The sequence below is a fragment of the Alexandromys fortis genome, unplaced genomic scaffold, assembly GCF_014885135.2.
Source record: "Alexandromys fortis isolate MF-2015 unplaced genomic scaffold, M_Fortis_MF-2015_v1.1 scaffold_97, whole genome shotgun sequence".
Taxonomy (NCBI): Eukaryota; Metazoa; Chordata; class Mammalia; order Rodentia; family Cricetidae; genus Alexandromys; species Alexandromys fortis.
Window position 1 is genome coordinate 4,140,004 of NW_026067981.1, and position 21,204 is coordinate 4,161,207.

Sequence of the window (21,204 nt, forward strand, 5' to 3'; positions counted from 1 at the left end):
TTTGACCTGGTTTGGAGGCACAGACCTGTGACCTGGGCGATTGCAAAGCTGAGGCAGGAGAGTTGAGTTCTAGACGAGCCTGGGCTGAGTAAATACTGAGATATAGTCAGGGGCGCGGGGGAGAATTTTGAATCCAGTGTGAGCTATGGTATTCACACTTCTGTGGTCTGAGTTGTGGCCGTTCGGAACTGTACCTCAAACGTGCTGCTTTCTTTGCTGTTTAGATTAAGAAGCCTGAAGTCTGGAGGTGCTGACTGCTTCAGGCATGCTCACACAACAAGCAGGAACGGGGGTCTCTACAGTCAGCCCACCCACCGCGGGTCTAGAGCTATCCCTCTCCAGCCTCCATAAGGGCCAGTGTTCTTCAGTGCACTGGAAATTTAGACATCCCAGGGTCTGACTTCCACCATCAGGAGTCAGATACAAATGAGTCAAGAATTAGAAAAAAGTAAAGCACACAAAACCACAGTCAAATAGAAGAAAAAGCAAAATTCAGACGGATACACATTCTTACACCCCAAACCCCTAAACCTCCAGAGCTTCCTGCCTACGAACCGAGAGGGGGAGTGCTAGGGTGTCTTGGCATTACTGGCAGGTGCTGTCTCAAAGGCCCACGGTTCTCCACTTCCTGGGGTGGCAGCCACAGAACAAAGCCTGCAGAGACTCCTTCAACACCTCCCTTTCTCCCATCCTTCCAGGCACAGCTGCCTCTGGGCACCATCCTGGAGGAGTAGAAGATGAAGTGGAAGGTGTCTGCTCTCATTGGCATCCTTCAGGCTCAGTTCCCGGGAGCAGGTAAGGGCGCTGTTTCCGTAGCCGGGCACTTTTAGGGGCTCTTTGTGTGTCTGAGCGGCAGCAGAGGGGTGCGGAGGACCTAGCGTTTCTTTTAAAGCCTTATCTTCCAAAGTCATGGCCGGAGGGGCAGGACTGGATTGGGTCCCATGCAGGCATCTGTTCTGTGATAGCCGTACTGGGTACCGGCTCAGAGTCCACTGTCGGAAAACACAGCTGTAGATTGTCCAGTGATAAGGAAAGAGGAGAAAAGTCTGTGGGGGGAAAAGGTGAGGAGAAACGAAGGAAAAGAGCAACCGAGGCAAGTCAGCGTGGAGAGGCAGCATTTAAACGGAAGCCGCGCAGGATCCGAAACATCAGCTAGGCCGCGCTCTGTTCTGCCTCCCAGATAGCATGTCTCCTTCCTTCCCCCTTGGGTTGCCATTGCCGCTCTGATCTGTTCTTTCCTCCTTTGTCAACAAATGGCATTACCATGGTCAATTGGGGAGAGTCATGGCCTGTGGCCCTGGGTGGCCTGAAACACTTTGTAGGGTGGAGTCAAGAGGACTTGATGGAGGGAAGGGTACAGAGAAAGCGTCCGTGTTTGCGGCCTTTGGCAAGGTGCGTTGTCACTTTCTGGCCCAGAGTTTGTGTTTAAGCTCACCTTGTCAGTGCTGCCCCCACGCCATGGCCGCCAGCCCTATGACACCCCTTCTCTGCCTCGGTGACACGCTCACATGGCTCTCTATGTGACCCAAGCAGTCAGACACTGACAGAAATGTTGGGGGAACAGTGGAAGAGTATGTGGTAAGTCACTATCACGAGTCCTAATCAGCCCAGAAGAGAGTTTGTACCTGTGCTGGTTGCGGCCCTCGGAGGCTGGGCTTTCTGTTTGCTGTAGTACTTCCTAGTTCAGACAGTGCCGGTGAAACATGGTGTCTCTGTCAAGAAACGGGGCAGTCTGTGTTTGAATCTAGAGAAATGAGGATGGGAGCTGTAAGGGGTATCCTTTCTCCACTTTACAGCTTGCCTCAGGTGGTAGTTTGTTGAGCCACAAGGCTGGCAGGGGAAGAACAACCATCATCATGGTGGTACCACCAGGGAAGGCACGGCAGAGCCGGGCTAGCACCTCGGGGTGGTGAGGGCTCAGTCATCAGCTTTTCTGTATGATGGTAGTGCTTTTCTCAGAAAGAGCCTGGTGGGTATGACTCACAGGGTTCTGTGTGGGGTAATAGCTTTGGAGGGAGCCCACGGCAGCCCTTCCTCGTAAGCAGAGGCAAAACATCTTCACAGCCTGGGAGGTTCGCTGACTTCAGGGGCAGCGCTGCAAGCAGGAGTTCTGGACTGGCAGCAACAGGCTCCCAAGAGATGGAGGGAGGAGATGGCCAAACCTTCCCCTTTTATCTGCTTCTCACTGATCCATGTGCGGCAAGTTCTGGAGCTCAAGTGGAAGCTTAGGGAGTTAGGGAGAGAAACAAAGGGTGTCTGGGTTGGTGCTGGCTGCCAAGAACAACAAACAAACCCCACCCAGAGGGCAGGAGGCCTGTGGCCATTTCCACCAAAACAGAGGAGGCCTACACTTTTCGCATTTGCATTTCTTTGGAAAAACACAAACATTGGGGTCGAAGCCAGTGTTAAACTGGTCAGTCCACCAAGCCTAGCATGACCGTGTCCAGGGCCTCAGGCAGGAAGAACTAAGATGGAGTCTGGGTGGCGCAGAACATGTCTGTCAGCCAACCCCAAGCTTCTGGTACTTCTAACTGCTCCACCATGGCTAAGAATGAACAGTACAGTCTTTGTCCACTCTCTAGTGAGGAAAGGCATCTCTAGGGTGAAGCTCAGGGTCTGTGAGACGCTCTGCAGCGGGCAGAGAATGGCCTAAGAAGGCCGCAGGCAGGGGCATGCCAGTCATAGCGTTTCCTAGGAGCAAGTCCCTAAGCAACCTAGCGAATCACGATGGTCCTGGATTTTGTTAGGTTTCCTCTAAAGCAAAGATCCTAATGCCTTCCTTGCAGAGACGTGACAGCAAGAAGTGAATGCAATCTTTCATATATAGAGATATACGCACATGTGTGTGTGTGTGTATGCACGCACATACACACACATAAAGGACAATCAATAAACAAAAATTGAATTAATTACTCGGAACAGAAGATGGAAACTTATGGCTGAGATTCTAACTTATAAAGTACCAACCGGCATCTTCTCCTGATAGTATACAACTCGTCCCTTCTCTGAACTCTGGGCACACCTACATCAGGACAGAAGACCAGCGGTGGGTTCTGTGGCAAATGTGGATCACAGCTCAGGCTAGCATAGGATGAACCTTGTCCACCATTTCAGTATCTTTAGAATACTGTAGGAAAATGTTCCTTCGAAGTGAAAACAAGACTGAAAATGGAAATAGAGAGGGCAGGGGAAAATTCAAAACAAAATGTCCTGGTCGCCAGGGTCAGGGTGGCCCCCAGCTCTGCTGGCATGGGTGTACACTGACTAGGGATTTATACACACATAGCTTAAACAGCAAATCTTGGTTGACGCTTCTGGAAGTGGGCTTGAAGGAAGCGAAGTGATGGCGTCGCTAGGGGCTCACAGATTTTCACCATGGACTTGTTTTGCTTTCCAGTCCTTGTCTCTTTCCAAGTCCTTCTTCTCTTAATTCCCCTGCTTCAGCCCTGGGAGACTAGGCACTACATTTGCTGCCGCAAAACATCTCCACTGGCAGCCCAAGACTTTAACCTAGGTTTATCAAACCGCTCTGTTCATCTAGCACTATGTTTAGTTTTGCTTTTGTTCTTTAAAAAAATAAGACTAGCTGGGCATGATGGTGCGTGCTTTAAATTGCAACAGTTGGGAGGCAGAGGCAGGTGAGTCTCTATGAGTTCCAGGTCAGCCTGAGCTACATAGTGAGATACTATATAAAAAAAATTAATTAAGGCTAGGCAGTGGTAGTGCATGCCTCTAATCCCAACACTTGGGAGGCAGAGGCAGGTTGATCTCTGTGAGTTCGAGATCTACAAAGAGAGTTCCAGAACAGCCAGGGCTGTTACACAGAGCAACCCTGTCTCGACCTCCCCCCCCCAAATATATAAATATATAAGATTTAATTTTCATTGAACATACACCTTTCCTTTCAAAAGTCATCTAGCATGTATGTGTCTTATATTTTATTTAGTAGGTTCTAGGCACAACAGAGAACTGCTTTAGATTTAATTAATCTAGGCACACAATTTGAAAATACCTTTCCCCCACCTCGCTTTTATATCTATTTAACCGATTAAATAAAGGTCAGAAATAGTTCAGACTGATGCTCTAGTTCCACTCGAGACAACGCTGCTGCTTCTTTACAACAGAATGAAGGCAGCTGCAGTCAACAGAAACAAATAGTGAACTGGGCTGAAAGAAAATTAAACTAACTCGTTTGACCTGTTAGCTGAAACAAGTCATTTTGCACTCTGTGTCGTGACTGCAGTCCCCGAGGAGAGAGAGAGATCCTTGTTGGCTCTCAGACACATCCTGGTGCTCAGCACAGGGTTTAGGATCGAGTCGGTGCACAGTACATAGTCCAGTGAGTGAAGAGAGTGGCGACATTTCACACCATCGGCTCGAGTGCTTTAGTAGGTGGCCTGTTGGATCGGCGTCATTTGGATCTTGCTTCTCAACAACTTAGCATTAAACTGTGTAAGACAAAAGCAAAACTAAATTAATCAGTCGGGGATTAAAGGGGCAAAGGGGAACAGAATAATCCAAGGTGGGTTACAAAGTTAGAGATTTTAAAAGATAATTATTAAAGTGTTGTGTTCAACCCTATGGAATTCTACCGTTCAGTTTTGTACATTTTGCTTTGGGTACCAGCAGTACTCATGTGTGCTAGGCAAGCATTCTACCGCTGAGCTGTATCCTCGACCCTCTTTTTTTTTTTTTTTTTTTTGACAAGATCTCACACAATTGCTCAGTCTGCTTGACTATTACTCATTTTATAGTCCAGGTTGACCTTGAGCCCTCAGTGCTCCTGCCTTGGTCTCCTGGTAGCTGGGATTACAGGCCTATACTCTCAGTCCCAGCTATTTATTTATTTTGAATCTTGAGAAGAGATCATTTCAAATGACTAAACTAGCATTCTATGTTATAACTAAGAAAATGCACTGTTTTTTTGTTTGTTTGTTTGTTTGTTTTTTACCCCATGTTTGCTCTAATGTGGGGGAAAGAAGGTGACCACTGCTGGAGATGGACGGTTAACAAACTAATAAAGCAATAAAGGTATCGTAGGAATAGAAGATTCTGTGGATTCTAGCATGAATCCCAGCTAGTGTGACCTCCACGTGTGGTCTTCATGACCACTTTGCACATATATGCATCATGCTTTTTCTAGTATTTCCCTAGCTGGACACTTAGGCAATTTCTAATACTTGTTGTGTTTAGGAAAAATACACATGAAGCTTGCTTTACTGGGGTGTGTGTGTGTGTGTGTGCAAATTTGAGCTGACGATTAAAAGAGCAGGCCAAAATAAAAGAGCATTTCACAGGGGACTCTAGACTCTATAATCCTCTTGAGAAAAGAATGTGGCTTTCTCTCTATGACCGTCTACACATGGTCGTGTCTTTCTGGACCATGCAGTGTGGTGAGGAGAGTGGAAACCGAGCAGGAAGAAGATCTGGGTGGAAGTCAGGGCTCATCCACGGCCTCTGCCGGTCAGTGAGTGGCCCTCAGCTCGCTCCTTCCTAAGACGGTGGGGCTGGTGCCCTCCTCACAGAGTAGAGATGATTCAGAGGTGGCCGGGCTCAGGGTGCTTGGGAAGTGTGCCTCAGTTCCCCAGACTTCGGGATAGAATATTGTTTTCCCAGTGCAGCAAAGCAGGAACGCAGCTCAAGCGTGCTTTCTTTTTCTCCCTCTCACCAAACTGCAGAGTAAACCTGGGCACAAATGTCTCTCTGAGCCTTAATTTCCTTGCATGTGTGCGCAATAAAGAATGATGAGAAAGTTGAAGGTTCCTTTCAGCTACAGAGTGAATTACCTGCGGTCAGACATCGTGAAGGTTTTAGGAAGGCTTTCTCACCCCACCTCACTGGTATTGACTCTCAGAATTTGAAAAAGAACCTTTTTTTTCTGCTCAGAACTTCAACTGTCTCTTCTGGTAGGGACTCTCACCCTATCACATTGTTTTAGACTTGCTAGGCAAGGCCTCTGCTTTGAAAATGTCCACATCTTCTAGGGTGTTCCTACGCTTACATATCGGTTGCAGATCTGTTGAGGGCCAGGCAAGACTTGGTGAGAAAGAAAACTGATGCTTGAAGTAACCAGATCGCAGTGGTGGACACGCTGGGCCCCCCTGATCACAGTGGTGGACATGCTGGGCTCCCGTGATTGCAGTGGTGGACATGCTGGGCTCCCCCTGATTGCAGTGGTGGACATGCCGGGCTCCCGGCAGAGGTGGACATGCTGGGCACGCGTGATCTCAGTGGTGGACACACTGGGCGCGCGTGATCGCAGTGGTGGGCTTGCTGGGCTCCCATGATCGCAGTGGTGGACACGCTGATCACAGTGGTGGACATGCTGGGCTCCCTGATCGCAGTGGTGGACACGCTGGGCTCCCGGCAGAGGTGGACACGCTGGGCCCCCGTGATCACAGTGGTGGACATGCTGGGCTCCCGTGATTGCAGTGGTGGACATGCTGGGCTCCCCCTGATTGCAGTGGTGGACATGCCGGGCTCCCGGCAGAGGTGGACACGCTGGGCACGTGTGATCGCAGTGGTGGACACGCTGGGCTCCGGTGATCACAGTGGTGGGCTTGCTGGGCTCCCATGGTCTGTTTGCTCACCTGTTGGCTGTGCGCTCTTAGCAACATAGTTTCCAAACTCAAAGGAAACTCTAGAATAAGACAGACAGGATCCAAGCCCCATCCAAATGGCTTTTTCCCATGTCCCAGCCGTCTTTTCTGTTTACAGAGAGCACTTTGTGTGACTGATCTCATAGGCGTAGTTACTGTGGCCAGTAGCTCAGAAAGTTGTAGACTTCTCTATAAATGAGGGAAACGAGTCTGGGGATGGTGGTGTATGCCTGTGATCCCAGCGCCTGGAGGTACACAGGAGGACCTGATCCTCGGTGATACAGCGGGTTTGAAGCCAGTGTGGGCTACTTGTCTCAAATAAAAATGAGCATAAAAAGGAGAAAATTACTTTCAAAGACTTGGTGATTTGCTCAAGCGGGGGCTGGGCCGCAGACATTCTCCCCGGTCCTCAGCCAGTGTGTGCTCGAACTCTCTGAGGCTGCTTGCTTGACTGTTGTTATTGAGTGGTTTTAGCACACACTTGAAGGCCTAATTCTGAAGCGGACTTGAAAAGAAATCTCCTTAGGAAATGCTTAATTCTATTTTCTTTTCAAATTTTGAAGTAAAGAATCACTTTGACACTGAATATCTTTGTTTGGTATACAGTTTTCTGCTGAGTAGGAAATATGGGCGGGTTAAGACTGGAACTCTGTTCATCTCGGGCATATTATTATAGGGCTGGACTCATATTTTCCCCAAATCTGGTAAGCCCATATTTTCCATCTTAGTCTTAATAAATGTAAGTATTTGGGGAGTTTTCCTTGAGAGAGATGTACCTCAGTTTGCAATTCAATCCATTTCTATGTGTGCTCAACACCCACACCTACCGTATGCATGGAAAATACATTTTAAAATGTAAACTAAACCATATTTGAGAGGGGTTGACCCCAGACAACTGACCAAATTAAACTGTTAGGAATATAGCTTGACCCAGTGGAAAGTTTCATGGGTATTCAATTCTTTCAAGGAACAGCACAATGTTAGACATAGGTTCTAAAGTGAGTTTTTTCCAAACTAAATCCTCAAAGAATGGTGAAACTGACGTTGAGTGACAAATAATATCTTCAATCAGTTTGCAATTACTTACTTACCCGTTTAGTCCCGGGCCTCGCATCTGCCTGGGCTGTGTTCAGGGAGGGCAAGGCCTTGAGCTGTTGATGGGGCAAAGTCAGCATCCTAAAAAGGCTGATGCTGAGAGCAAAAAGCAGGAAGCATTGCAGAGCCAGACCCATCTCCTAGAGTGACCACCTGAGCAGGACATTCGTACATGCAACAGGCTGTGGCACTGTAGGTACCGTTCCCTTGCCTAACTGTGGGGATGAGGAGACAGCATGCTCAAGACGTACACAACACGGACAGCAGCTCCTGGAATTAAACAACTCCCCCCACTCTCTTGCCATAGAGACCAGAAAGCCAGCCATGAATGCCTATATTGTTTCCCATCATGCAAAATTGTACTAGCCCCAAGGCACACCGTGACTGACAGCCATCAGTCAGACCTGCCTGTACTTCCTAGACCCAAAGAGATGGTGGGAGCATGCAAGAGGAGGCATGGGGGAGAGAAGCAGAGACAGTCTGGAGAAGGGGAGCAGAGGTTGCATCCTATTGCCCCAAAGGAAAGATGGAGAGTGGAGGGGGCCACTGAGCCAGATGGGCTTGTTAGGGAATAGCATAAGCCTAGGTGCTGTGGGTTAAAACCTCAGTGTGGATGCTGGTGAACACACTTATCGGAGCATTTGCTCTCACACGCTGGTGGGTGCAGGTGCCTGTGCACCAGTGTTCATACACAGATGACAAACATGTCTTCACTCAGTGAGCTTTTTTTGGTAGAATCTAAAGGAATAGCATCCTCATAGATGCACCTTCTAAGGTGACTGTGTGTGTGTGTGTGTGTTCTGGAATGGGTCCATGAAGTTATGAATGTGTTAGTGCATGTGTTCCATGTATTTACGCCTCTGTATGCTGATGGACATGTGCTGGTATCTGCAGGTATGTGTATATGTGTATATCAACATGTAGCCTTGTGTGTGTGGCAAGAGAAGCTGTTGTTCCGGCCCCGCTGCCCTGGAACGCCTGTCCCCAAAGTGAGCCTGGCATTTCCTCCCTTGCACCTCTTTTCACCTGGTTCCCTGGTTAAAATGCTAACTCTGCCTTACTCTCAGCCTCGGAAACCCTGCCTGCCCCGACAGTAAACCAGATTCTGAATGACCCCCAGATGCATAACCATCACAAATTATCTGCACGAAATGGCAAAATAAGGTGGAAAATTGTTGTTCTCAGAACTCAAGTTTAAAAACAGCGCACAAATATTTCCCTATCGGGAGCTCTTCTCAGAGTTCGGGGCCAGCACACAGACAGTTTCAGGACCGCATAATAATCATCAGAAAATGTCACCAGCTCCCCACACTCTCCCTCCACAATACTTATCCCGTGTGTTCTGGAGCAAAACAGCCAACGCACATTTGATGCTTTCCTTGCAAGCACTCCAACAAGGTAGTCCCTAGTGAACTACTTTGGTCGTCAAGATAGTTGGTCAAACTGGTTTATTTTTAGTATCTGATTACCTAAGTTATCTGGTTAATTTCATTATTGACTAATAGCAATTAAATACTCTGCAAGCGTCTACCTTGTTTTCCCAGTCAAACAGCCTGTAGACGACTGCTCTGACCGGCCTATGAGCAGGCCCATTTCTTAGAGCCAGACGTTCATGATGCCGGAAATTATATTCTATGGTTTTAAAAAGAGTCTGAATGTGGCTTCCAACACACCGCTATATGGTCTGGCCTAATTTCCATCATTCTTGTCGACCTGTGCTAATTTCCACGCTGAGTTCAGTAGCAAAGGAAGCACATATAGATTGGATGCCACCCAGGACTGTTTTGAGGTAGACTAGAGGGCTTCAGAAATTCCTCCTTTGATTTCTCAGAGCAGAGAAAAATCTTTGTCTTTTCTCCCACTTAACTATCAGTGCTTCAAAGCCCAGGCCCATATAAAATACACAGATGCTTTCTGGACGAAATGAATCTTGCTCGTTTTCTTTGGGCTTCGATGGGAACAATAAAGATGGAACTACAAAAGGTTAGCAAAGAGGATTATTCTTTTTCTTTCTATTAAGCATAGAGGCTTCAAAAGAACAGCCCAGAAAAGTCAAATAATTGTATCCACCACTGCTCACCCATCCATCTCCCCGCTGACCTGTCCTGTGAAATACCCTCGGAAATCTTGGCCAGCTCTCACCTGCCCATTGCAAATGCTGCTTTGTTAAATGTTCAAGTCTGTAAAGACCATGAGAAAGACCCGATAAAACAAACTCCATTTCAATGGCCACCTCATCAGGGAATAGCTCTTTGGGTTGGGGGTACTTCTAATTTTCAGAGCTTTGTAGTCTCTGGGTTGGGAGGGAGCTACTTAAAGACTTAAAAACGAGCTGCGAATAAAGCCTACAAATGTTTGCTACCCAAAGGGGCCAAGGTGGGCGCCGGAGGAAGACTTAGGGAGCAGGTTTTTGATCTTCATGACAATTTCTTGATTGCATTGATTTAAAAAGCACATTCGTCTATTTAAACACGAAGGTTTAGACTTGAAGCTGGCCTAATTACTGGTTTCCTTTCAGTCTAGAGCTTCCTTAAAAAAGTCTTGTCACTTTGAAGAGCACAAAATGGCTCCTTGGCACCAAGAGACAGAGAAGGTTGGACTGTGAGGGACTTTTAAGTTCGGGATTGAAAGTTTTCGAGGCATAGTCAAAGTCTGCAATTGTTTCAGTTTTTAAATAGCAAAACAATGGTCGGTCAACTGGCCAGGCATCTAAAGTTCAGTGCAGAAGGACCAGGAAGATGAATACTAAGTTGCTGGCTCACAAGGGAGGTCCAGCTCTCTTGGTTTGGGATGCTGCCCCTAAATAGTCTCTTCAAGCCCACAGTCTTGGTTAGGGAGACAGCTTGGTGGTAAAGCGCTTGCTTGCTGTGCAAGCATGAGACCTGAGTTCGGTTCCCCAGCACCCACATAAAGACAGGTGGCAGCATGCACTTGAAACCCCAGCTCTGGAGGACAGAGATGGGAGCCCCAGGGACTCCCTGACCAGGTAGCCAGTTGAGTTCTAATAGTGAGATCTAGGGTCAGTGAGAGACCCTGTTTCAAAAAATAAGACAGAGAAGGAATGGAGGAGGATGTTGTGACATCAGCCTTTACCCCCACAAAGCACACTTGCACACACACACACACACACACACACACACGGCACACCTGAACACAAGTGTGGTTTGCCTCTGCAGATGTTCAGTAGAAGTGAGCATGTGACCCAAGTGCTTGAGGTTATAAACATGTATATGTTTAGACAATGCAAACAGTGTGGCAAGTCAGTTAGCCTGAAAAGGGGAAAAATATGTACTAAGTATCAGGAACCTTCACTCACTGGATGAGGCCTTTGAAAGCTTCCTGCACGAGAACATTGTAACTATCTAAATGCTAAACATCCTTGGGGGAATCCTGTTTAAGGAAAGGCTGTCGTGAATTCTTTAGTATTACAAGGACTAACTTTCTAATTTAGCTATTCCCATGAGTGGTCAATTTTTATTAGTTGGATTGTCTTAAAAATAACAGGTATACTACACTTTCTAAAAAAACATTAATTTTTATTATTTATTTATTTTGTGTGTGTATGCTGATTCTCTCCTTAGCCTACATAGAGCCATGGGGGTAAGGACAGTAACCTACTGATCCTAGGGCTTGAAAACCAAACTCACCTCCAAGGGATAGGCTATCCTGACAGGCCCAGCTCATTGGGAAAAAGACTGAAACCAAATAGAGAAGACCGTGCTTTAAAGATAACAGTTAATTGAGGCTGGAGAGATGGCTCAGCAGTGAAGCACTGGTTACTTTTCCAGAGGACCCAGGTTCAGTTCCCAGCACCCACAGGGAGGGCATCTTACAACCACCTGTAGCTCCAGTTCCAGGGAATCTGACACCTTCTTCAGACCTCTGAGGGTATCAGGCACACACGGTGTCCATAGATACATGCGGACAAACATTTATTCACATAAAATAAATAAATCTTGGGGAAAACACACTTTGTGGGCTGGAGATGGGCTCAGCTGGTGGAGTGCTTGCCTAGTATGGGCAAAGCTATGGGGACAATCCTCAGGCCAAACCGGGGGTGGTGCATGCTTTAAATCCCAGGCAGAGGCAGGAGGATCAGAAATTCAATCTCATCCTCTACTATAGAGCAAGTTTGAGGTCAGTCTGAGCTGCATGAGAATGGGCCTTTAAACAAACAAACAAACAAACAGAAAACCTCAATGGGGGGGAGGGGACAAAAAATCAAAACCCAGAAGGGAAAGGATACACTTCATAAGCTGGGTATGGCAATCCCAACACTCAGAAAGTAGAAACAGAAAGATGAATTCAAAGCCTGCTTTCCCTACAGTACAAAACCAGTCTGACTGCAATAGACCCTGTCTCAAAAACAAAGCACAAATCCAAACAACGGCCATCAAAAAACACTTGTCCCAGACATGGTGGCACACCCTTCAATCTTCGCACTCGGGAGGCAGAGGCAGGCGGATCTCTGTGAGTTTGAGACTAGCCTGGTCTACAGAGCGAGTGCCAAGACACTTAAGGTTACATAGTGAGACCCTGTCTCAAACAACAAAACCCAGTTATCAGAAAGAAGATACTAAGCACACCTATTTTGTGCTTTTGAGCAAGTAGTATTTAGCATCAGAGGCTGTGGTCCAGCCCAACTGCTTGTCTTGGAATAAACATTTCAAAGAAAGACAGGTGATGAGGTGCTATCGGTGAAGAGGGAGTGTGTTTGTGTGTTCAGGCATCAGGGTGATGGATGCTGTAGCACCGTTGGCGATGGCCCTACATTTCAGGAGGAGCAGCGAGGCCCAGAGGGGCATGGCTCGCTGCAGGTGTCACCAGAGCCAGCCTGTCCTCACAAACGCCTCATTTTATCTTGGTGAAGGACATGCATGCAGGCTGTAGTGGCCCTAAAGTAGAGGCTGCTCATTGCTCTGTCTGACATTGGCCATGGACTTTGAGACAGGAGCTAGGTTTGTGTGCTGCTTGGAGAAAGGAGCAAGGGAAAAACAAAAGAACCAGATCTGGTGGAAGGGACAGGATACTCCACCCTTAGAAACCCAGACAACCAGCAGTAGCTCTTGGTAGCCCCTCCCACCTGCAGGCTGGTTCTTGGATGAGGAGGCCACCAGCAGCCTCTCACAGCCTTGAACATCCATTGTAGAGGCCGCTCCTCCTCCAGGTGGGGTTCTGCCTTGCCTCTTTCCGCTAGCTGGCTGTGTGTGTGGCCTACTCACAGCAGTTCTGCCTCCTGCACAGCTAAGCATCTTTCTAGTCCCAGGGAGCCATCCCTTGACTCCTGGAGAATGCCCTCCGGGTGGTCTGTACCAAGGGCACACAGTTCCTCAAACGATTCCTTTTCAAGCTGCCCTGAGAGGAACTCCCATTCATCTGGGAAGTGCTAGCGTAGCCCGCTTCACATGTTATAGTTAACCTGAACAGTGGAAGAACTGAACATCTGTGCCCCAGGGTTGTGAAGCCGGCAGGGACCCCTTCTACACTGTTCCCTAGAGTTTGCTGCCGTGGTGAAATTGCAGCTGCAACTTGAGCTAAATCCACCTCGTTCCCCACCACTGTCTCAATCCACCTATTGTTATTAACACAAAGCCACAGTCTGGGTAAATTGCAAAGGAAAGAAGTTTTCTTGGGCACTTGGTTCCGGTCCTAGGTTGAGAGTCCATGTGTGGTAATGACCTTGTTCCTGGGAGGAAGTCAGGGTCGCCTGTGCCCACCCAGCTCAGGCTAATCAACAAGCCCCAGACCAGAGAGAGCACCTGTCTTAAAAACATACAGCTGGGTATGGTGATACTTGTCGTTAATCCCAGAATTCAGGAGGCAGAGGTAGAGTTTGAAGGCCATCCTAGACTATAGAGCGAGTTCAAGGATAGCCAGGGCTACACAGAGAAACCCTGTCTCAAAAAAAAAAAAAAAAAAAGAATTTTTTTAAAGCGTCAAGATGGATAGTATCTGAGGAATGATACCAAGTTTGATCTCTGGCCTCCACACATGTGTACACCCAGGAACCAAAAAGTTTTCACCAGAGCTTTCTGAGGGGACAAACTGCGTTCAAACCCTAGCATTGGGAACTGTATTGGTAACAACATGCCGTAAAGCAGTGGTTAAAACCTGAAATGTAAATGGGGTGGAAGCTCAGTTGGTAAAGCAAAGGTCAACACCCGAGTTTGGGCTCAGAACCCACTCTTTAAAAATGCCAGGTTTGATGGTACATACATGTTTTCCCGGTGCAGAAGGGCATGGCATACCCCTGGGGTTACTAGCCAGCCAGTCTAGCCCACGTTGTGAATTTCAGGCCAGTGAGAGATGCTGTCTCAAAAGTATATTGCTTCTAGGGACAATAGCTAAAGTTATCCTCTGTCAGCTACATGCACGCACGCACACATATATGTGCCCCCTACACACACCACACACACACACACAGAGAGAGAGAGAGAGAGAGAGAGAGAGAGAGAGAGAGAGAGAGAGAGAGAGAGACAAAAAAAAAAAAAAAAAAAACACAAATAACAAAGAAATGTATTGTTCTACAGTTCTAGAAGCTAGAAATCGAAACTCAGGGTGTCAGTGGGTCTGTCCTCAACCTGCCCACACTCCTTCCGCACTCCTGACAGTTGCTGGAGTTGCTGGCATGTGCATCTTAGGCATCTTCATCTTCATGAGCTGTCCTTCCTGTGTGTATCTCTGTCCAAATGTCTCCATTGTATAAGGACACCAGCGTGATTGGGTTAAGGCCCATCGGAACGACCCCCATGCTAAGGGGGCTGTGCTCTGGCCTATTTTTGTGGACACAGTTGAATGCATATCATCTACCAATGCTTCTCAGGATCACCTTCCAAATAAACTGTATGGATTCTAACCTTAGCCTCAAGTTCAGTCAAGAATGTGACCTTGGGGGATTCAGAGCTATCTTGAAGCTCGGCTAGCACCAGGTAGCAAGTGTCACAGAAATTCTGATTTGAGTCAACATTTTGATGTCTCATTTAAATGCAGACGTATTCTTCTAGGGCTTTCTGAGGGCTCTGGGTAAGGTTGTTTCTAGGGTGATCCAGTCTCTACTACCAGGCAGCAGTCAGGGAAAGGCATCTGTAGACTGGTAGCCTCTGAACCCCCTGCCGTGACGGGCGCAGCTGCAGAGCAGTCTCTGGAAGATGGAATAAGTGTGTGTCACAGGCATGGTACCTCCTCTCTCGGAAGCACCGGGGTTGCCCTTTAGAAAAGCATCACCCGCACATTCTGCAGTCTCAGAATGAGTCTGCTAGTGATTCGAGCAGTGGGGCTTGATCTGCAGTTGAAACAGTTCTACCCCTTTCACAGCCTCCTTTTCCCATCCCAATTCTGCCGTCCTGGTCCCACAGAGTGGTGACATGGCAGAGGGACCCTGACATGAGAAGCCAGCCTGCAGCTGGGCCCTGATTCTTCTGTCTTCCACGTGGTCTTCCTGGCTGGGGAAGAAAAGAGTGGGTTTCCAGGTCACAGCTGCCAGGCCCCACCTGTGGGGTGGGTGACTCTAGCTCAGTCGTGAGTGAAGAAGTGCTTCAAACCTGTTCCCCTTGGGAAGATAAAGTAGGGATCAGCTGTGCATCCCGCTGGCTTCCCGCCGCCAGTCAACACTGGAGAGACTCCATCAGAGTTCAGTTCTCCCTTGTGAGAAAACTGTGTAGACGAAGCGGCATCCATGTGGGGCCTGGTGAGAGGATTTGTTGACTGATGGCAGAATTGCTTTGACTCTGCTACACCCTGTCCCTTCCTGCTGCAGGGCAGACACCTCTGTCCACCATTTGTCCTTTGGCTATGAGCCGAGGTTCTGGAACCAAAGACTATTACTGTCAGTATTTCTTAGCTGTGTGTCCTCAGAAGCTCTGGAGGTCTGGAACTCCTTGTCTGCTAACAGCCTGTATTATCCACTCAAAGGGCTAACTTCACAATGCATGAAAAGTGGCGAGTTTGGTGGCTGGAACAAGCATTGAATACACGCCAGCTCACGAGGGACAGGCACACTGTGTTATCCCCAAAGGCTGGCTTGTGTCGTCAGATAACTGCCGTCACTCATTCACTTTCCAGGTACATATATTTTGCTTTACCAAAAGAAAGACCACGAACAAGGACCCTGATGTTTTATTTCATTCTGTTCTCTATATGTCTAAAGTCGATCTTTGATGTTCTCAGATGGTAACCTAGTGCTTAGGCCAAAGGACCAGGTACTAAATATTATAGGATTTATGGTCCATACGAGCTTTCCCAATTACTCAACACTATCATTGTAACACAAAAGCAGCCACACATATGTGCAAACAAATGAGCAGGAGATATGCCAATAAAACTTTATTGCAAAAACGGGCAGATGCCTATACTCGTTGGTTTGTGGGCCATCCTTTGCACATCCCCGGTTGAGAGCAGTGGAAACAGAAGACAGGTACCTGGGTCCACGTCTGCCTCCACCTCTTGGTTTGTCATCTTTGTTTAGGAGGCAGTCCCACTGGTAAGCATCATCCCACCTCCGTTCCAATCACACAGCAGCAGGGAGAGACCTGGGGGGACCATCCCCAGGTAGCCACACAGCCGGAGTGGATGGATTGGCTCCACAAGCCGATAGCACAAGGTCCAAGCGTCAAGTCAAGATGACATACATTTGTTGGGGGAGCTTCCTTCAGGCAGATTGCTGCCTTGCTGCCGTGAAATGGAAAATCAAATGTGATTCCGCTGGCCCTGGTGATAACAGCTTTTGTTATTGTTCTCAGTCTTGCTGTGTTCATGGAGAGTTTAGTCATAGGGGTTTCTATTCTCAGGAACTCACAGCACAACACACAGCTCACTTACCTTCCAAATAGTTGTGCTCAACAGAATGGGGAGGAGCAATTATGAGAAATCATGTGTGCTAAAGCTTAATGAACAGCCCGTGTGTGGTACGCAGGCCACCTCTCTAATCCATACCAGAAACTCTGTTGTCAATCCAAGCACGGCATCTTTTATCTCAACCTTTTGCATAATCCTTGAAGTTGTGTTGACTTGGAGAATAAAAATCCAGCATCCTGTCAAGAAAAGATGAAAGCAGATTGGAATTAAAAAGCCAGTTCAGCTGGGCGGTGATGGCGCATGCCTTTAATCCCAGCACTTGGGAGGCAGAGGCAGGTGGATCTCTGTGAGTTCGAGGTCAACCTGGTCTATAAGAGCTAGTTCCAGGACAGGCTCCAAAGCTACAGGGAAACCCCTTCTTGAAAACAAAACAAAACAAAAAAAGCAAGTTGAGAATTCGAGTCTGGGTGAAAACTGCATGAGTCACTCTAAGACACCGAGACAGTCCTGAGATTTTCCCACTTGGAAAATGAAAAGTTCCATGATGTGGTCTGCCTCACCGTCCTAAGCATCCTCCTCTTAGTGGGGTACATTATCCTCTTGGAAGCAACTATCCCCTTTGGGTTGTGAGTAGAGTTCAATGGTTCTCCTTCATGATATAGGGGCTATTTCTCCAGCACAGCATAAGAAGTAGAACCTCTCCTAAGAGAAGCTTCACACAGTGGCAATGGGAGGAAATCTAATAAAAAGCACCCCCCACTCCGCCTCACGGAGAGGAACCCTATGTGTGAGCGAATTATCAGATGAGTGCTCAGGACACATCTGAGTTGTGTCGGGGACTGTTATGCGACATTCCCCGTGAATGATCCACAGCATTGTGAGGTGTAGAAGCGCGGCTATCTGGCTTTCCCTAGTGGAGAGGCAAGATTAAAGAAGGTAAGACTTCAAGATTGGTGCTGAGCATTGTTGTTATTTGAATCCCAAGCTCGCTCTCTCTGCACAGTTGCCTGGGGTCACTTAGGTGTCCGTCTCTGGCCTGGAGAGGTGGGGTGTGGCAGGGCGAGGAAGTTTATAGGAAACCTAAACTTTACACCTCAGCTTCCATTATTACACACGTCTCTCGTTTTCTGTTTGTTTTCCTTTTAGAGGTTACATTTTCCAGTCCCGGTTTTAACCCAAAGAAACATTATGTAAATTCCATAGGCTACCCTTGAATAAGACTATCTGGAAAAACTACGTAAGAGACACTGCCTAGCCTAACAGGATGTGGACACTTCAGCCATGGCTGAGTCTGAACAGCTTAGCGCTATGCTTTTCTGAGGATAAGATACACTTTTAGATTCGGTCCGTCTCTGGCTGAATCAAGTCCCTCTCAACTGAATGCTGGAAACAGGGTACCTGAGCTCTGTTGATATTTCGACCTAAGTAATCTTTTGTTGAAGCCTGTCCCCTGTGCTGTAGAATGTTTACTGGTACCCGGACCTCCACTCATTAGATGTCAGTGGTACTTCCAAGTTGTGTCAGGCCTAAGTGCCTTTAGATGCTGCAGAATGTCCCACAGGGGCTGAGAACCAGTGAGATGGAGTCGTGACTTTTGTTCAGTTGCTCAGTGATGATTAGCCCGTGATAGGCGATTCTCAGCACATTTGGTCATCAAATGGACCAAGGGGCTGCAGCTGATCTGGTACTAAGCATTTTCCCAGCATGCACTGAAATGATGATTTTGGAGGTGTCACATGCCATGTGGTTCTATCAAGGACAGCCATCAACCAAAGCCAAATAACCACTTGACTCCAGGTGCCCTTCAGCTGGCGATTCCTTCTGTCTTTCATCTGTGTTTCTGACAATATGATGGGGTTCAGGGAGGTCAGTTTTAACACAAGTGAAGAGATAATAGGTTTGCGATCTAAATTAAAATTCTGGGTTTATTATGTCTAGTTATGTGACCTGGGGTCAGTTTCTTGGCCTCTTTGAAACAATCTTCTTAATTAACCTTGCCTACCTTGAGGTACAGTTGGCGGGATTAAAGCTATTGCATATAAAGAGCTCAGGTGGAAGTAGGTACAGGGTAGAGCTATAATAAACGTGTTTCTGGTACTATAAATTGAAAAGGAATGACTGACTAGGGACTGGGTAAGTAGAAAGGCCAGATGACATACTGGAAATATCAATGGTGACCACCAGTGGTTGTGTCTGTCTGTGGCCGATCTCCAGATTTTCAGTCAATCTCTGAAGAGTATTCTTACGTTCAGCTCGCAGGAAGCCATCTCCACCTGGCTTTTCCCTCCCTGTTTCTGCTTCTCTGATTCCTGGGGGACCTGAGTTTTCCGGGACAGAGGGCTAAAAAGTTGTGAATTCCTGTAGAGAATCAAGATTGTTGGCTTTGGCCAACAATGAGCTGAACCCCAATGTGAAAAACCAGTGAAGTCTGCAGCCTGAGCGGCCAGCAGTGAGCAGGAGCTACTGGCTCAGCGAGGGCTAGAGGAGAGGCCAGAGGACAGGAGGGGAGGCAGAAGGTTCCCACAGCCTAGGGTATCTAAGCAGAAGCTACCAGCATCACATTTCATGACAGCAGAATCAACACAAGCAAGCAGGCAGAGAGGGCCTGAACTTCAGCAAACTATCTGGGCAGCGGAGCCCGAAGCAAAGGCAGGAAGGGGACTTCTTTTGGCGCTCCCTCTCTTCTCCCATTACTACATCAAGGAATCTGGGCTCAGTCAAGAACCTTAAAGGTCCTTGGGTTTGGACTCTATTTCGGTGTCCCTGGGTAAGGAGCTGGCAGAAGAAGGCTGGTGGCTGAGCCAGGAAGGCTGCAGACAGGACTGAGGTTACATCAGGGGTTGGCTGCCCCTGAAATAGAGACTTCTGTTTGTTCCTGTTGAGACTCTGCCATTCCAGGTCTGCTCTAAGCCCAGTGCCCTGCTGGGCCAGGCTGGCTCTGCTTTACATCTTACCCACCGTGTTTTCACACCGAATGCCACATTTACAATCTTTATGTCCTTGTTCACTCACTATTGCCCTAAGAGCAGTAATTTACCGCTGGGAAAGTCTCCCTTGCCGTGGATCCATAAAGAAAATTAAAACGAGGCACACGGGATCCAGAAGCCAGCAATTCCACTGCATCCTACTTAAAATCGAATAGGCTTCATTTTCTGCATTTAGAACCCGAACATATGCACTTTAAGAGATACTATTTATCATATTTTATGAGGTCAAAGCATACTTAGCACAGAAAGCTTAGAAAATATAGAAAGAAAGAAAAAAAAGAACAAAACCATTCTTTTAAAAAAAATGGACACACCACAACTCCTGGGTATGGTCCCTATTTTCCTGGGCAGGGAGGTGCGTGCATTTAACTTTGTAACTGTTGTTTGGACTAAACAGTAAATCCCAGGCTTAGTCCCTGCAGACAGCTGTGATTTATTTTACCTCTGCCTACTGGACATTTAGATGGCTTCAAATTTTGACACATTGTGAATAATGTCGCTGTGGACACTCCCCACATTCCTGTGGAGGTATCTGCCCCGCTATGTGATTTTTCTCCTTGGAATGCATTCCTGGCGGTAGAGCTGCTGGGTGCCCCTCCCCTGGCTGCCTCGGGTAGCTTTATGGGCCCAAACTTTGTGTCACAGGCTTCCGTTTCTGAACTTCAGGCATCTCTCTGTCAGATGGAGATTAAACGCGTGACGCGGGTACGTCACACACCTGGCCTGCTATTATCCCCTGACAGAGCGGATGTGCACTTAGGAAAGGCCTCCCGACCTCAAACACCATTTAGACTTCTTGCCTTGCACGATAGTATGTTTGGTTGGGTTTTTTCCCTCCCAGTCCCTGCCCACTTTCTGCTCTCCCCACGAGACCTTATTTATCATTTCGCTCTGCCAATATCTTTCTTAGCCCAGCCCACCTGAGACTCAGCTGATCCCACCAGGTTCCTTCTTCCTAGTTCCTCCACAGGATGGAGCAAACCCCATGGTCAGAGTAAGAAGAAAGCCTCATGGTCTCTGGACTCAGTGGCAAGCTATTGACTGAGAAGCCCTACACTAAGACTTTCGGGAACCGCAGGAGTTGCAGTTGATTCTCGGAGGTGGCCCAGAGCCAACTGAGAGGCCTCCTGGAGTCAGAACATGGAAGTCTAGTGCTGTGGCTCAATAGCCTCTCCCCAGGGTGCAGATCCCATCTGATGAGCAACCCAAGATACAGCTACCCTGCTCTCTCCCACAATTCATGCCGCTCAAAACATGCACACAAACAAGAAGAACCACTAATGTTATTCATACATTTACTTCTTCAACAAATATTTACTAAGTATGTATAATACCGGGGCGCGGGGGCTCTATGTGCTTTATAAACATGGCCAAAACAAAACAACGCCGCCAAGATCCTACAGAGCTAATATTTTGAAGACAGAGACAGGCAATGCAACAAGATAAGTAAGTAAATATGTAAAACAAGTAGTGATAAATGCTAAGAAAAATAAGATGGGGCGGTGGGGGTGGGTACAAGGAAAGTGCCTTGTGTCGGTGGGAGGCGTGCAGGGATCCCTTTGCTGGTGAGGTGGCATCAGAATAGAGGTGGGAAGGAAGTCCATGAGTGAGCCGGTCCATGTGGGAGAAGGCAGAGGGCAGCAGCGCCAAGAGGGCCTACGCACCATGCTCAGAACTGCCCAGAGATGGGGGAAAGGCCTGGAGGAGGCACGCTCAGAAGTCTGAGTTCA

The 21,204-nt window shown here is 47.7% G+C and overlaps 1 protein-coding gene across 1 annotated transcript in view; it reads left to right on the forward strand.

Moving 5' to 3' along the window:
* The first annotated feature begins 588 nt into the window (after window positions 1-588).
* Cd247 (CD247 molecule) overlaps window positions 589-21,204 on the forward strand; it is a 72,300-nt gene continuing 51,684 nt past the window's right edge. Inside the window, exon 1 of the mRNA XM_050158344.1 lies at window positions 589-795. Within this exon, the coding sequence (XP_050014301.1) occupies window positions 738-795 (58 nt within the window). The 5' untranslated portion in view covers window positions 589-737. The remainder of the gene's footprint in view (window positions 796-21,204) is intronic.